At 38.3% G+C, this 16,334-nt stretch overlaps 1 protein-coding gene across 1 annotated transcript in view; it reads left to right on the top strand.

Annotated features, from left to right (window-relative positions):
* Positions 1 to 12,741, top strand: part of ube3d (ubiquitin protein ligase E3D) — a 35,034-nt gene extending 22,293 nt beyond the window's left edge. The window contains exons 6-10 of the mRNA XM_062992114.1: positions 2,216 to 2,291; positions 4,190 to 4,298; positions 4,391 to 4,560; positions 7,076 to 7,214; positions 12,519 to 12,741. Of these exons, the coding sequence (XP_062848184.1) occupies positions 2,216 to 2,291; positions 4,190 to 4,298; positions 4,391 to 4,560; positions 7,076 to 7,214; positions 12,519 to 12,539 (515 nt within the window). The 3' untranslated portion in view covers positions 12,540 to 12,741. The remainder of the gene's footprint in view (positions 1 to 2,215; positions 2,292 to 4,189; positions 4,299 to 4,390; positions 4,561 to 7,075; positions 7,215 to 12,518) is intronic.
* The last annotated feature ends 3,593 nt before the right edge of the window (positions 12,742 to 16,334 follow it).

Here is a 16,334-nt window from a genome sequence, read left to right as displayed (position 1 = left end):
ACGGTTAGATTCAGAAATAAGGACACAAACACGATCAGCAAAACTTCACAACGAGACACACAAACAGAAGAGTTTAAATAAGATTCATGGAACCGAACACAGCTGAACTGAATCAAAACTCCTGAGACGGTGAGCGCGATCAGGATTGGCTGACCGGGGACATGTGATAGTCACGTGACAGTCCAGGGGCTCATGGGAATTGTAGTCCATATGGTTAGACGTGCAATGTGCCCCCTCCATCCACCCCCCAATCACAAGAGGACAAAATCAAAGCTGAGCTGAGTGCTTATTCGATGTCCCCCAGTGTAGATACTGATACAGACTCACTTATATGGTGGAAACAGTAAACAGGCTCGTGTTTCTTTTAAAAAACATGTAAAGAACTGTTTGTGGTTTTGCACTTTTCTTATGCTGCACATTATTTAAAGTGAGTTGTTTGTGAGTTTGTGAGTTTTTTATATAAAGGATATAGCTAATTAAGATTTCTATTTTGTTCAAATTATTGTTAATTATTGTTATATTGTTATAAAGTTTGAGTTCCTTGAAAGGATAATTATAGGTGGTGTTGTTACTATTTTTGCATTTCTGCAGTCTTTTAAATTAAAATTTTTCAATTGCATTATACAAAAAAACAAAAAACAATTTGCAATCGAGAATCAATAATACATTTGAAAATAATCGAATTTTTTTTTTTTTCAATATCACCCAGCCCTAACTATATTACAAATTCATGTGGACAGATCTGTAAAAATGAAATGTGTGGCCCTCTGGTTTAGGTGTTTATGTGAAATCGGCCCTTGGTAAAAAGAAGTTGTGCACCCCTGTTCTAGACCTTCATCAGTGGTCACAGGACGCTTCCCACAGGGCGCTGTTGGCTGGATATATTTTTGGTTGGTGGACTATTCTCAGTCCAGCAGTGACAGTGAGGTGTTTAAAAACTCTGTCAGCACTGCTGTGTCTTATCCACTCATACCAGCACAACACACACTAACACACCACCACCATGTCAGTGTCACTGCAGTGCTGAGAATGACCCACCACCCAAATAATACCTACTCTGTAGTGGTCCTGGGAGAGTCCTGACCATTGAAGAACAGCATGAAAGGGGGCTAACAAAGTATGTAGTTCTACAATTAGTCCATCAGTTTCTCTGCAAAGTGCTCCTATATGGTAAGTGGAGCTGATAACATGGACAGTGAGTGTAGAAACAAGGGGGTGGTTTTAATGTTATGGCTGATCGGTGTATGTGTGTGCGGATATGAAGACACAGACACAGGCTATAGTGGATTCAGAAAGTATCAGACCCTTTTGACGTTTTGCACACTGTGTTGTAAATTGGCTTTTGACACTTAATCACCCATAATATTAAAAATTAAACACAAATCTCTCATTTATATATGTAGTCACACCTTTTGTTGTGGCACTTGTATGCTGTTTGCTTTAATTCCATTTTATGTGTTTAAACCTAAATTGGTGAGCCCACCTGTTATTTTAATTAAGTCCAAATAGTCTGAATGGCACACACCTGAGTATTTAAGGGGCCCACATTTTACACTGCATTGCACAGCACAAAAACCCAATCATGAAGTCCAAGGACCTGTCTGTGGATCTCTGCAATCAATTCAAGGCAATCCTTAGATCATGGCAAGGATATGAAACAATATCTAAGTTTTGAAGTGTTCCCAGGACCATGGCAACCTCAATAATTTTGAAATGGAAAAAGCTTGGAACAACCTCGAGCCTTTCTAGTGTTAGAGAACCCTACTAAAGCAAAATTCATCCGATTTTGACACTGGCTGATTCCATTATAGCACTTCTAAAATGTAATGCATAATTTCAAACTGTAGAGGAAATTGGTTGGCTACATTCAGATGGCTTTGGTACCAGTGAGATAGAGCTGCTACTTTTAAGAATAACTAATATATGCAAAATTAAAGATTAAAGTTTTTAATACAGCTCTCAAAGTTATTTCATCACAGTAATAGATGTTGAATGTAGTAAGAAGTGATATACTGCAGTGGAAATGTTAAATATTTGAGACAAAGCCGTGAGCAGCTTATCACATTACTGTGTTCCAGTTTTCTCTCACGAACCCTGCTTTCTAGTATTCATTTCATGCAACTGTAATAATGCACAGTTTGATGCACTATGGTAAAATTGAATTATCTTTAAGCCTGTATCAGCATATTTTATTTAAACTATTCTTTTGTTTTAGATGTTTTAAAATTCTATATGACTGAAGTGGTGGTAAGGAAACAGGAGGATGAAACGAGGACTATTATACAGCATAGGCAAGTACTGTCTCATTCGGTTATACCTGTTGCTTAAATATAACTGAATTGTAAATACAGTAATTTTAAGGGTCTAATTCTTTGGAGAGCTGGAGCCCAGCCAAAGCTCCTGAGGCTGGGAATCTAGCAGATTTTTATTGACATTAGTTCTTATTTCACAATGGTGGGCAAAGGCATGATGTGCTCTGCAAAAGGGAATGGAATTGTTTTTGTAAAAGGAAGCACTACCTGCCAGCATGCAGGAACATGTTTTGTGTATGTGAGGGTTGGGTCTGTCACCTACATAAAATTGTGGGGGGTTTTTAAAGCATACATACACACACATTAAAACAAACAGCCTTAAACAACTAACTGTAGTGGCAATAAATGCTAGGGCTGCCGCGATTGGTCGACCTAGTCAATGATATTATAAATATAATATATAAGTCGATGCATCGTTTTTAAAACTATGTTTATAAATGATCCTTTTTAATTTCTACAACGTTTCCATTCATATAACCGTTCATATGATTTCCCTCAGCACTACTTGCTGCATGCATGACCTAAGTCATATTTGGTCCAGTCACTGGTTGGCGGCATTAAGCGCAGTCTTAAGAAATGCTATCTAGCAGTCAGAGACCAATTGTAGAGAGCTTTCAAAGAAAAGCTAAAAGTTTTCCAAGACCCAAATCATCAAAAGTTTGGTAATACTTAAAACTGGCACAAAACAAAAAGGTGGTTTGTACACTGCAAAGCTTTGATGATATACCACAGCAGCACTAGCACGATGTTGCACGTCTATATTGTTTCATTACGCTTCTTAATCGTGGAGATCTTGGAATATCGTATTCCTTAGCGAGTTCAGTTAGGACGCATGAGACGCAGTAAAACTTTTACCTCTATATTGTTTCATTAAGCTTCTTAATTGCGGAGATCTTGGAATACCATATTCCTTAGCGAGTTCATTTAGGACACATAAGACGCAGCAAAACTTTTACCTCTATATTGTTTCATTAAGCTTCTTAATCACAGAGATCTTGGAATACCGTATTTCTTAGCGAGTTCAGTTAGACCGCCGTGCACTTTGCTGCGTTGAGCTCATGATTTACTGGTAATTATAGGGCACAAGTGTGAGCTTGTGTCAACCCTGTGCACTTACATGACAACTGGGGTGTGTAAACCACATCTATCTCATGGTGCTTCTCAGCCAAGGTGCTCAACCAAAGTTCGCTGTCTGAGCTTTGGGGTTGGGAATTCAACACTCAGAAATCTGGCAACCACTTAACTGGACAGTGTACTCTTCCTTTAAGATGCTTTCTCAGTAACGATATGTACTTAATACATCAAAAAGTATCAATGCAAAAACAGATCAGAGACGTGTCTGGGAGACCAGCTGTTCAATACAGCACACAATTAAAGCTGCCATGTAAATGTACACATGGTCAAACAGTCTACAGACTAAAGCTTTCAATATGAAAACTGTTATGCAAAAATTGAACATGCACCATATGAGTATAACATTTAAAACTTGGCATCTACGTAGGTTGTGCAAGTAGCAGAAGTAAGACAACGCTTTATTCAGTGAGCTGGGGGGCTTGTGTCCCCAATTTACCAACAGTGTGCTTAAACTAGAAGCATCACCATTGGGAAAGAAGTGATTAAACATGATTATGATTTTGGCAGTAACAAGTGTTCTCTATCACATTTGTCAAATTTCCCATAGGTGTAGAATTAAGTTAAGATCTGGTAACTGTGAAAGTGTTTGTAAATTAATCTTATCATTTTTAAGCCTTTCAGTCCCCCCCTCACCCCTCAGCATAATATCCAGGCCACAGGAAAGAAAAACCCGCTGTGCTGTAGTCACCCAGTAATTTCCATTGTTGAATTAATTGCCTTAACCATTCTTGTTTTTGATCCAGAAAGCAGTTTTTAGAGAGAGCTATTGCTTCCAAACTCATTGAGTTGTCATCTGCTCAATGCATATTTCGTTTCTCCATCCAGACACCAGATGGAAAAGCTGCAATCATGGTAAGGCCATTCCAGATTTTATGCCCTGCTGTCAGTTGTTCTTGATTTAGTGACAGGGTAACGCAGGATAATGTCTCTTTGTACATAACCAGCTCTGGCTGCTGAACACAGATACCCTGATTGCATCGTTGTCTCAGAAAGCCATCAGCAGTGACGGCCTCAACTCCTCCAGTAACTGTCATCTTGACGAGCAGCAATCATGCCAGGCTGTTAATGCAATCAAAGTCCTTTACCTTCCCTGCACACCTGGCGAGCACCAAGAGTGAGTCATAAATTTACATTATTTACTGTTCTTCTTTTGTTTTTGATCATAAGTTCTGACAACTGATGTTATTCATTAGCTTCTTTGAATACTCATATCATTTAATACAGGATTATTGTTTCTGCTCTCAATGGTAGTTGAACTAAGTGTTTTCTTTTCTAGCTTATTGTCTTGTATTGGTAATTATTATTGCATATTCAACCCTAAAACATGTGAATGCACTATTTTTAAACAATTTGTACAGAGCTTTTTTAACATATTGTCGCTGTCCGATGAAAAACACTTATCTCCACTTTTAGCGGTTTTCACTTTTTTACATGTGTTGATTGTGGGTATAAATCTCTGTCTGTCCATAGCAGCGAATATCAAAATGACCAATGAAAAGATGAAAAATCGCACAATCTCTATAACGAGTATCGCCATTATCTGCTAGACCTGTCCATCAAAACCGCGTATCTTCTCCTTCTTCCCCTCCGGTACTGTTTGAGAAATGCGTAATGTTTGATCTATACAGTTTATTCAGGTTATTCAATTGCATGGTTGTAAACATGATTTATATTTGTACACGTAAGTCCATTTTACATATGATACCGACGGAATGATGACCTGATAAAGAAATACTTTTATTTTTGTGCTGAATTGTATGGAAATGTCACCATCTGTGGTTTGTTTGTGGTCTGAAAACGTTTTTCCTTTTCTTTGAGAAGTTGAGTTTTTGGGGATACATGTTTTTCATCGAACAGCGACGATATCTAGGTTCCATAATGTATATAGTATGCTATTGTAGAGTTACCATAGCATTCCACAACTATGAGGGATCTTCAAAAAGTTTCCGCACTTTTATATTTTGGTTGGAACCGGTAAGGATGGGAGGAGTAGTAATTGGTCATGTCTGAGAGACAGAGAGAGCTTATAGTCTGGATTTAGTGCCATCTGATTTTGGATCGCTCAAAGGGGAAGAAGATTTTCATGTGATGATGAAGTGCGGCAACGTTTTGAAGAACCCTCGTACATTTACGTTACATTTATGACATTTAACAGACACTTTTATTATTCAAAGCTACTTACAGTTAATACAGTTCAAGCAAATGAGGTGTAAGGACCTTGCTTTCTAACAGTGGCTACTTGGCTTGAACCAGCAACCTTCCGAGTACTAGTACAGTTTACTATCCATTGAGCTACCACTGCTCAATAAAACCATCATTCCAAATATGGTGGTGGAAGTATGATGGTGTGTGGATGAAATCCTGCTATAGAGCTTGCTTAGTCTTGCGAAACCAGCTGCCATCCTTCTGATGAGATTTGGTGTCTGGGGAATTTTCTTCACCTGCCAGACACAACTTCACACTTAACTGTCATATTATCTTGTAATTTTTACTAACACAAACATTGTTTACACACCAGGCTGCATCCTAAACTGAATTATGTTACAGCATTCTGTTTCACTTATTGCACATTACATGTTTACAGTGCATACAGTATACACTTTAATTGTTTATTTTGCCCATTTGTACTTTTATTTTTCTATATTTTTAAATATTTATTTATTTTTTACCTGACTACTCGTGTCACTGAGCAGTTACCAAAGCATGTCACTGCCAGTTGTACCATGTATGTGACAAACTATAATTTGATTTTATTTAGAGTCTATGCAAACAAATTAGACCTACTACGACCTACTATGGAGTGCAGTTTTAGATTTGTTTAGTTGTAATTAATTATATGCCGTATAATTGAAATGTACATGGGCAGCACAGTGGCTTGTTGGGTAGAACTCACAGCAAAGAGGTCCTGGGTTTGATTCCCTGGTGGAGAGGTCTGGGTCCTTTCTTTGTGGCATTTGCATGTTCTCCCTGTGCCTATGTGGGTTTCTTCTGGGAGCTCTGTTTTCCTCCTACAGTCCAAAGACATGCAAGTGAGGTGAATAAAAGATACTAAATTGTCCACAACTGTGTTCGATATAACCTTGTGAACTGATGAATCTTGTGTAACGAGTAACTACCGTTTCTGTTGTGGATGTAAACAAACAAACAAACATGGGCAGCAAACTGGCTCGTTGGGTAGCACTGTCGCCTCACAGCAAGATGGTCCTGGGTTTGGATCCCAGGTGGAGTTATCTGGGTCCTTTCTGTGTGGCGTTTGCATGTTCTCCCTGTGCCTGTGTGGGTTTCGTGTGTGTGTACGTGTGCGTGTGTGTGTGTGTTTTACGGATAGTTTAAGAACCCAGTTTTGTGTTTTCTGCAGACCCGCAGCACAGATGGCTAAATGTCACTGAAATGTCCTGGATAGATCATTGCCATAATGTGACAGAACATCAATTTCTCCTCTTCCCTCTTCCTCTCCCACATTCTCCTCCTCTGTTCAGCGTTCCTACTGACAGATTACAGGGACATAATTAAAATGGTCATATTTCAAACTGTCATTTTAATGTCATTTATTTTCACACTTGCTGTGCTTGGCTTCCTTTGCGCCGTCTCTTATCAGTCTCTCCCTCGCTCTCTTTTTCTTTTTGTAGGGATGTTAATGCCTGGGAGAAGGATATCAGCGTTCACCCTCTGATCCTCCCTCACGGTACATGTGAGGAGATACTGCAGCTCCTTAGCTCCTCTAACAAGGCACTGCCCTCCTCTTTGTGCTCAATGAACTGCTACCAGGTCAGAATCACCTTTTTTTGATACCACAAATAAGGTTTAGTTTTCCCCTTCCTATCTTTAACATATTCTGAAAAATCCTATTATTACACTATTATACATTTTTCTATGCTTACAACTTTAAAGCAACAGTTTAGGGAAGGCTGTTTCCCGTTTTAGCATAACTGTGCCCCAGTGCATAAAGCAATGTCAATAAAGACATGAAGAAAAGCTTGGTTTAAAGAAACTCCAGTGGCCTACCCAGAGCCCTGACCTCAGCCACATCACATCTCAGTCAAAAAAATCATGAAACAGTTCATGTCAAAAGTTTGTACAGGATGTAATAATGCAAGTATTGGGATTTTATAATTATTTCTGCAACTATTCCTTTGCTGTGACTAATTGGAACATAACAGGGTGGCACGGTGGCTAAGTGGGTAGCACTGTCGCCTCACAGCAAGAAGGTCCTGGGTTCAATCCCCAGGTGGGGTGGTCCGGGTCTTTTCTGTGTGGAGTTTGCATGTCCTCCCCGTGTCTGGGGAGAAAAGTCGGGAGAAAAAGGGGAGAAAATGAATAAACAAACTATAAAAAAAGACTGCATTTTAAAGAAAAACATTTTAACTAGGGCTGGCGATATTGGCCCAAATCACTGGATCGGATATCGGAAGGAAAAAAACGTGTAATCCGATCCGATACTGTTGCTTAATGTCAATTACACTTAATGTAAATAAGGCTATTTTTTGTGTGTAAAGCAAATAACACACGAAGATGCGTTTCAACAGTGTTGTAAAATAATTCAGTGTTTAAACATTCGAGTGGGGTTTCACGAGAACGCTACTTTAATGTCACAGAAGCTTGGAGATCTCTCACATCCTCAACGATTAATCCATTAGTGTTATGAAATAAAAAAACAAACTACACCATTTCCCATTTTGCTTTTCAAAATCCAGCAGGGTTTTTTAATAAGCGCACTTTGGTTTTTAATAAACTAAAAACGTGACAGAACCTTAACGAAAAAAAATCAACTCCATCACGTTTAATTGACATCCACATCTTCCATGTAGACACTTTTATTAAACAAGCCAAAAATGCTGCTAATTGTTGTGTGTAAAAGTTAAAAATAAAAACAGCAGTTTTGTATAAGTGTGATGTTGTAGGTTCTGTATTTAGAATATTTGTTTCAGTCTAAGCATTGTTATTTAGATAGCTAGTTTAACCATGGTGCATTGAGACATGTATTATTATTGCTTAGTTGTTTAAAAGGAGAAATGACTGAATCAGATTGGTATCGGTATCGGCAGATACTCAATTTGCAAGTATCGTATCGGACATAAAAAGTGGTATCAAACCAGCCCTAATTTTAACATTTAAACATTTAAAAAAAACGTTGATGATAGACTGATGTGAGAATTATGTACTCTTCCTGCTGTGAATATAACCATGGTGTAAACATGGTGTAAAACAACTGAATAAATAAGGAATTACCAATTAACTATTTTTTGTGTTAAATTTTTTTTTTATGTAATGAAGTGATAATAATTAGTAGTACATCAGTGTTTCACAAACATTAACAGTAATTGCCCAACCCCTTTTCTTAGAAGACATACAGGCATTTTATTGTTTTAAAAGTCCCAGTTAATAATTCATACATGCCAGATATATTTTTGTGTTATTTTTAGTGTAAAAAGTCTCATGACATCATTTATGATGACGTAATTTATAAAATTATTAACTAATGCTGTTATAACCAGGGACTTCATTTGCATGAAGCAGTTCTGTTCCGTTATAAACCAGCTGGATAAATAAGAAAGCTGAACAGAATGACAACAGCTCCATGCAATCCTTTGGAAAAAGGCACACAATTTTAATGACCAGGGTTTTATGAATTGCCAGTGTCCCTGAACAGGTGGGGAGTTTACACACTTTAACAGAGTGCCAGTGCTGATGACGTTGGGTAAAAGGCTGCGGTAATGAGAGGATGGGAGTCAGATAGAGTTACAGGAGATGGAACTGAGTTCTCTGTCTGGATACTTAACTGAACACGAGTCGTGTGCCGCAAGCATTTAACAGCAGACGTGGTGTACAGATGTTTATCTGCATAGAGTAGCCAAGAATTTTAAGAAGTTCACTTTCTTCTTCACCCTGAAGACTTTGTACTGTGTATTCACAATGCTTCATGTATACACGACACTGTCTGAGCTGGAAATGTATTTATAGCACAGAAAAGCTTTTCTGCCACTGTAAAGAATATTGGCACTTTTTATTAATCAACACCTGAATTGCAAAAACTGCTATCAAAAAATGTGAAGCTGAGATAAGCATGGATGGAATGTACAAAATGCTGCCGGGTAAACGCTCCACTATATGATGCTGATATTTACGTTGCCTACAGTTTAACCAGTAAGATGGCACTATTAGTGCTGATTTGAAAATAACATGTTCTTTATTTTTACTATCATCAAGCCTTCTCACTCTTCCCAGAAAGGGACTTTTCACTCCAGTATTGCTTCAGTCATTCAGTGTCTTTCATCAAGTGGAAAATTAGGCTTTAGTTACCTTGCCAAGTTTGAAGGGTTTAGATAATGAAATGTCAAAGCAGATCCATTAAAAGTCCATTCAGGATGACAGACCTTACTGGTCTAAAGCTTCTCCCACGTCTGTGCTGTGACGGCATCAACTTATTTGCCAAAAGGGTTATTGTTGGCCATCAAATAAAAGTCCTCAAGAATGTTTATTTGGATTTGTGGCAGAGGTAAAAGTTTGTCCTGAACTGGGTGTAACGGCAGATTACCATAAATGAATGAAAAGTGCCACCTGCGTCTGTCTAGTCTGTTCAGCTGGGCTTTGATGTTGCAGTTTGTAAAGATGTGGTGGTTATGTGTCCTTGTAGAAACAAGTTATATCAGCATTAGTTACAAATAGACACATGAATTGTTTATAATATTTAACAGAAGTGATTTAATGTAAAAAGCTTTCATAAATTGTTGTCATCCTCTAAAAATTCTATATAAACTTTAATCTTCTACAAGATCTGAATGTTGCAGAGTAATTTAGTTGAAACTTTAGGTCTCTTTATAAAAAAGTGCACTGTACATCTGTACATCATTTTACATATGATTACAAACTGTCATACAAAGGGATAAAGAACCTAACTTAAACCTAACGGTTTAAGAACTGAACTAGTAATCAGGGTGGTTTCTGCTGTTGGGCCCTTGAGCAAGGTCATTAACCCTCAATTGCTCAGACTGTACACTGATCAGCCATAACATTAAAACCACCTCCTTGTTTCTACACTCACTGTCCATTTTATCAGCTTCACTTATATCGTATAGATATAGATATCATATAGAAGCACTTTGTAGTTCTACAATTACAGACTGTAGTCCATCTGTTTCCTTTTTAGCCTGCTTTCACCCTGTTTTTCAATGGTCAGGACCCCCACAAGACCACCACAGAGCAGGTATTATTTAGGTGGTGGATCATTCTCAGCACTGCAATGACATGGTGGTGGTGTGTTAGTGTGTGTTGTGCTGATATGAGTGGATCAGATACAGCAGCACTGCTGGAGTTTTTTAAATACCGTGTCCACTCTTACCTAGTTGGTCCACCTTAGATGTAAAGTCAGACAATCGCTCATCTATTGCTGCTGTTTATCATCTTCTAGACCTTCATCAGTGGTCAAAGCACGGGGCGCTGTTGGCTGAATATATTTTTGGTTGGTGGACTATTCTCAGTCCAGCAGTGACAGTGAGGTGTTTACAAACTCCATCAGTGCTGCTGTGTCTTATCCACTCATACCAGCACAACACACACTAACACACCACCAATATGTCAGTCACTGCAGTGCTGAGAATGTCCCACCACCCAAATAATACTTACTCTGTAGTGGTCCTGGGAGAGTCCTGACCATTGAAGAACAGCATGAAAGGGGGCTAACAAAGCATGCAGAGAAACAGACGGACTTCAGTCAGTAATTGTAGAACTACAAAGTGCTTATTTGTTATACCACTAAATATTAGTTCAGTAATTTAAAGTAAAGTGAAACCTCAAACATTTTCAGTTTATAGATAAATTTTTTGAGTTTTTAAAGAAAAATGCTGGCACTGCTATTTTTTTGAACAGCCTAATATTCATTTTTCTTAACTTTCTGTAAAGGATTAACACAAACTGGCTAAATGTTGTTAATGTTTTGATTTAGAATTGAAAGTGTAGTATTTTCAGTGCATTTGCATTTATGGAAATAAAAGTTACTATAATGATTTTGTGCTTTATTTGCTTTTTTTAAATCACTGCTGTATGAGATATATGATTATGCATGAGAACCCTGGTGGCTGATTTTATTTTCTGTCGAAGCTGATTTAAGGATTTAGATTGAATTCCACAATCAAGAAGAGTAGATTTTATTGTCAAATTGAATTTCTTGTGTTAAGCAAATGGTGAAAGCAATAAATATTAGAAAGACATAAACTACATGTTTTAATGTAAGGCTCTTAGTTATAGAGAATTAAAGGTTATACCAAGGTTCTACACTGCAGGGAATGGTTTAATAATAATCACCCCATCAACTTCCATCAACAGAAACCTAGCATTTAAACACTTGATTAAAAGCTTGTCATTTTAAATGCTTAGTATATGTGCTTTATAAAGAATAATAGGCCTGTGTTACTCTTCATAGGCCAATTTTTATCATCATGTCCTTCATAGAAAGTAGACCTTGAATATGATTAATGTTCCTTTCAGTCTGCCCCTTGTGTTAAGGCAGATGGGGCATTACCATAGCTTTTTGTTTTTTAGTTATTTATTTTTAATGTTAATAGAATGCCTCAGATCTTGTAATATGCCATTACAGTCACTGATGCTGGGCTTCATAGCATTTTAAACTGTATGTACTGTAACTTTCATTAGGCATTAGAAAATATTTTAAAACCTTTTGAGAACATTAGAACATTTCCCCCTAGTTGTGTGAACAAGTTAGTGATGCTCTGGTACTGGTGCCCCATCCATTGTGTTCCTGCCTTGCTTTAAATATATAGTACAAAGACCAAATTCCCTTAGTTGTTTATTAAAAGGGGGAACATTAGACTATTTACACATCTTCTTAATGGATTTGCAGCTACACATTGAGTAGATTTGTTAAATCCACCAACCTTCAGAATCACAGTTTTGCAGCGGATGGTGATGTTTTGGTGTCAGTACTCCAGATCTTCAACTAGACCCCCTCGCCCATGCCAACTAATTCTTTTTTTTTTATTTGTATTTTATTTTATCCATTGTGCACTTTTATCCTAGTAAAAATGTGTTTTTCTTATTTATGCTTTGTTTCTCTAGGTGGCGTATTTGAGAAGATGAAGAAATGAAGTGGCTTGAATGATCTGAATCGATTTAACAAAAATAATGTTGTCCTGTTTAAATGACAGACTTGATACAACTTAACTGGATATAACTAAGTAATCTTTTTAAAAAATAGAGAGAATTACAGTGTGTATGATTTATACATCACTTATTGAATATTAAACAATGTAAATGTTTTATACTTTACTTTTAAAAGTCAGTTGGCAATATTGTCATTTCTTTCTCACACAATCCTTCAGTATAAATAGTCCTTACCATATACAAAATGTCATGAAGAGTTACCTGAAACAGTTTTGACAGTGCAATTGCAGTGCTAATGAAATCAGTGTGGAGCAAAAGCATTTCTGGTTTAAATCCTGTCTAATGTTTTATGATAAGTTGGCTAGGAGTTGCAAAACTACAAGGTATTACTTACTGAACTATCCCTCTTCCTAAAGACGGGTTGTGTCAGTGTTTGAATAACTATTCAGGTACAGTTCAGTAAATTAACTAATTATATTTTATACAGTCACCATCTGAATATTGCCACCCCTAGTAAACTTGGGTAAAAGGTTCATGGAAAAATTACAGGGTCATGGGCAGCCACGGCTCATTGATGCACGTGGGGAGAGAAGGCTGTCCCATGTGGTCCGATCCAACAGCTGAGCTACTGTAGCTCAAATTGCTGAAGAAGTTAATGCTGGTTCTGATAGAAAGGTGTCAGAATACACAGTGCATCACAGTTTGTTGTGTATGGGGCTGCATAGCTGCAGATCAGTCAGGGTGCCATGCTGACCCCTGCCCACCGCCGAAAGCGCCAACAATGGGCACGTGAGCATCAGAACTGGACCAGGAAGCAATGGAAGAAGGTGGCCTGGTCTGATGAATCACATTTTCTTTTACATCACGTGGATGGCCGGGTGCGTGTGCGTACCTGGGAACACATGGCGCCAGGATGCACTAATGGGAAAAAGGCAAGCCGGTGCAGGCAGTGTGATGCTTTGGGCAATGTTCTGCTGCCATCCATGTGGATGTTATGTTGACACGTACCACCTACCTAAGCATTGTTGTAGACCATGTACCCCCTTTCATGGAAACGGTATTTCCTGATGGCTGTGGCCTCTGTCAGCAGGATAATGCACCCTGCCACAAAGCAAAAATGCTTCAGGAATGGTTTGAGGAGCACAACAACGAGTTTGAGGTGTTTTCTTGGCCTCCAAATTCCCCAGATCTCAATCCAATCGCGCATCTGTGGGATGTGCTGGACAAACAAGTCTGATCCATGGAGGCCCCACCTCACAACTTACAGGAGTCAAAAGATCTGCTGCTAACATCTTGGTGCCAGATACCACAGCACACCTTCAGGGGTCTAGTGGAGTCCATGCCTCGAAGGGGTCAGGGCTGTTTTGGCAGCAAAAGCGGGACCAACACAATTAGGGAGATCTGTGTATAAATAATGCTAATGCATCATATATATAATGCTATAGCATTTTTCTTGCCAATGGTACCATTAGTTTTGGATTCCATTGTTCTTGAATGAAGCAATAATTGCTCTCTGGCGAGTAAACTGATAAGCACAGTGTCTCCACTTTAAGTGCAGTTCTGGTATGATTAGCATTTGCTGTGGAGTGTTACATGCAAACTCCCTGGAAAGCATGAACAAAAAGTTTCCTGTGTGGGTTTTCTTTTTGTCTTTAAGGGCATAATGGGCTGTTGGGTTTATTTCCACTTAGCTGGCAGGCGTTTTACAGTGCCTCATTTAGAGGAACATACAAAAAGGAAATATTCTATCTGCATTAGCATAAAGTGAAATCCTTTTCATTTTCTGACTACTACTGACTGAGCACCAAAGATACTAAAAGCAGGTTGTAGACCAAAAGTAGAAGTTTTGTCTAATCTTATGCAAATCTAGATTGTTTTAATATCTAGTCACTACACTTGGGGTACCTAATCCACATTCTGCTTATTTTTGGAAGGTGGAGTGGGGATGATGGAAAGATGATGCAAAATTTGACACAGACTATTTATTTATTTATTTATAAGGATTTAAACGTCATGTTTTACACTCTTTGTTACATTCATGACAGAACAGGTAGTTACTGGTTACACAAGATTGATCAGTTCACAAGTTTAATGTCAAACAGTCATGGATAATTTTGTATCCAATTAATCTCACTTGCATGTTTTTGGACTGTGGGAGGAAACCGGCTCTCCCCCACACAGACTCGGGGAGAACATGCAGAACTAGGGATAGAACCCAGGACCAGGTGCCGCCCAACACAGACAATAACTAGAAGTTATGATTAAACCTTGGTCCCCAGGGCCCGTTCTGCAGTGCACCACTCTCTGTACTCTCAGGCTATAAGTTTGTCATGTTCTGTTATATTTAATAAACTTGATTTTTTTATATATATATATATATAAACACATATTTATTTTCTAAGCGTTTCAGGTGTTCTAAAAGCAGACAACACTAGCAAACTCCTTACTGAGATGGTAGCTTGGTATTTGGCTATGGATACTGTCTTTAAAAAAATGTTAAAATTTAATTAGCAGTACACATTTATTAAAACTTATAAAATTGTTGTGAAAACATTGTTTCTTTTAACACATGACTTCAGCAGTAGTAAAAACAGGTATTTGTAAAAGATATTAGATTTTTAATACATTTACAGAAGCAACTCTATATTTTAAGCAGCACTGTTGACATTCTGACAGGTTGCTCAAGTCCCATTTTCTTCAAACTGAATCCTTCATTAAAACCAGACAGAGAATCTTGCTGAAAGACTGCTCACTTTAGAAAGAAAGTTTATTATACATGTCAGTGGTGTGTGGGGGTGGGGGTGGGGGTGGGGGGGTGAGTAACAGAATAAATATTTTAAATATACACCAGTCAGCCATAACATTAAAACCACCTCCTTGTTTCCACACTCACTGTCCATTTTATCAGCTCCATTTACCATATAGAAGCAATTTGTAGTTCTACAATTACTGACTGTAGTCCATCTTTTTCTCTACATGCTTTGTTAGCCCCCTTTCATGCTGTGCTTTAATGGTCAGGACTCTCACAGGACCACTACAGAGTAGGTATTATTTAGATGGTGGATCATTTTCAGCACTGCAGTGACACTGACATGGTGGTGGTGTGTTAGCGTGTGTTGTGCTGGTATGAGTGGATAAGACACAGCAATGCTGCTGGAGTTTTTAAATACCTCACTGTCCCTGCTGAGGGACTGAGAGTAGTCCACCAACCAAAAATATCCAGCTATCAGCTCCCCGTGGGCAGCGTCCTGTGACCACTGATGAAGGTCTAGCAGATGACCAACTCAAACAGCAGCAATAGATGAGCGATCGTCTCTGACTTTACATCTACAAGATGGATCAACTAGGTAAGAGTGTCTAATAGAGTGGACAGTGAGTGGACACGGTATTTAAAAACTCCAGCAGCGCTGCTGTGTCTGATCCACTCAGTCACTGCAGTGCTGAGAATGAGCCAACACCTAAAAAATACCTGCTCTGTTGGGGTCCTGACCATTGAAGAACAGGGTGAAAGCAGGCTAAAAAAAAAGTATTTAGAGAAACTGATGGACTACAGTCAGTAATTGTAGAACTACAAAGTGCTTCTATATGGTAAGTGGAGCTAATAAAATGGACAGTGAGTGTTTTTAATGTTATGACTGATCAGTGTAAGTGCATAGATGTGTTCGAGTCGAAAACTTCTTAGGTTCTTAATAGAGCAGAGGGCCATTTACTGCTCTTAAGCAGTCTGACCAGAGAAGCACTTAACACAAAGAACATCTGCCTCTCTTGTAA

This window comes from Trichomycterus rosablanca, chromosome 3 (assembly GCF_030014385.1).
Source record: "Trichomycterus rosablanca isolate fTriRos1 chromosome 3, fTriRos1.hap1, whole genome shotgun sequence".
Lineage (NCBI taxonomy): Eukaryota > Metazoa > Chordata > Actinopteri > Siluriformes > Trichomycteridae > Trichomycterus > Trichomycterus rosablanca.
Note: the sequence above shows the minus strand (reverse complement) of the source record. Positions and strands in the feature narration are given on the sequence as shown.